At 61.6% G+C, this 912-nt stretch overlaps 1 protein-coding gene and 1 long non-coding RNA gene across 2 annotated transcripts in view; one reads left to right on the top strand and one right to left on the bottom strand.

Moving 5' to 3' along the window:
- Positions 1 to 912, bottom strand: part of PHF21B (PHD finger protein 21B) — a 79,890-nt gene that overhangs the window by 29,428 nt on the left and 49,550 nt on the right. Inside the window, exon 8 of the mRNA XM_015570740.1 lies at positions 766 to 903. Within this exon, the coding sequence (XP_015426226.1) occupies positions 766 to 903 (138 nt within the window). The remainder of the gene's footprint in view (positions 1 to 765; positions 904 to 912) is intronic.
- Positions 297 to 593, top strand: LOC102751285. Its single transcript, XR_436205.2, has 2 exons — positions 297 to 423; positions 515 to 593. It is a non-coding gene; the product is annotated as an uncharacterized LOC102751285 (long non-coding RNA).

The raw sequence follows: 912 nt of genomic DNA, 5'->3' as shown, positions 1-912 counted from the left end.
CAGAGAGGAGCCGTGATTGGTCACAGGCAGAGAGAAGAGCTGTGATTGGTCACGGGCAGAGAGAAGAGCTGTGATTGGTCACGGGCAGAGAGATGAGCCGTGATTGGTCACAGCAGAGAGAAGAGCCGTGATTGGCCATAGCAGAGAGAAGAGCCAGGGCTGCTTTAGGGCCAGTGCTTCCGCCCGAGGGCAGCAGGGTCCTAAGGACGGGAACACGGAGGGGCCAGGGCTGTAGGGCTCGGTGGTGAGTGCCCCGCAGTGTCCCAGGCACCGTGGACTCAGGGCCAGGAGTTCCCTCTTTTCCAATGCAGTTCTGGGCGCAAAGAGAAGCCCGCTGACCCTGTAGAATGGACAGTGATGGACGTGGTAGAATATTTCACAGAGGCTGGCTTCCCGGAGCAGGCAACAGCTTTCCAAGAACAGGTGAGTTTCCAACCCTCAGCTTCCCTCCTCTATCCCAGGGCAGTGGGGGTCTGCTCTGACCCAGCTCTCCGTCTCTCTCTGTCCCACCCAGGAAATAGATGGCAAGTCTCTTCTGCTCATGCAGCGGACAGATGTGCTAACCGGCCTGTCCATCCGCCTTGGCCCAGCCCTGAAAATCTACGAGCACCACATCAAGGTGCTCCAGCAAGGCCACTTTGAGGATGCTCAGCCTGCGCTCAGCGCCCCACTCGGAGCCCGCACTGCACAGGGCGGCTGCGGCTTGTCAGCTGCCTCCGTGAGGCCCTCCCACCCCGACAGCAGTCCCCGGACCACAGCGCCTACCTCGGGGTTCTCCTGGCTCGGGGGCCGGTCTTCCTTCCTCTTGGCGGCCTGAGCTCCCTGAGACGGCTCCTCGGTGGGCGGCCGCGACTCGGCCTTGCTCTCGGGTTGGGTCTGCACTTGAGGCTGAATGATGATGACCTGGAAGGC

Source organism: Myotis davidii, unplaced genomic scaffold (genome assembly GCF_000327345.1).
Source record: "Myotis davidii unplaced genomic scaffold, ASM32734v1 scaffold67, whole genome shotgun sequence".
In the NCBI taxonomy this organism is placed as follows: domain Eukaryota; kingdom Metazoa; phylum Chordata; class Mammalia; order Chiroptera; family Vespertilionidae; genus Myotis; species Myotis davidii.
The sequence above is the reverse complement of the archived record's forward strand: the minus strand, read 5'-3'. Positions and strand labels throughout refer to the sequence as shown.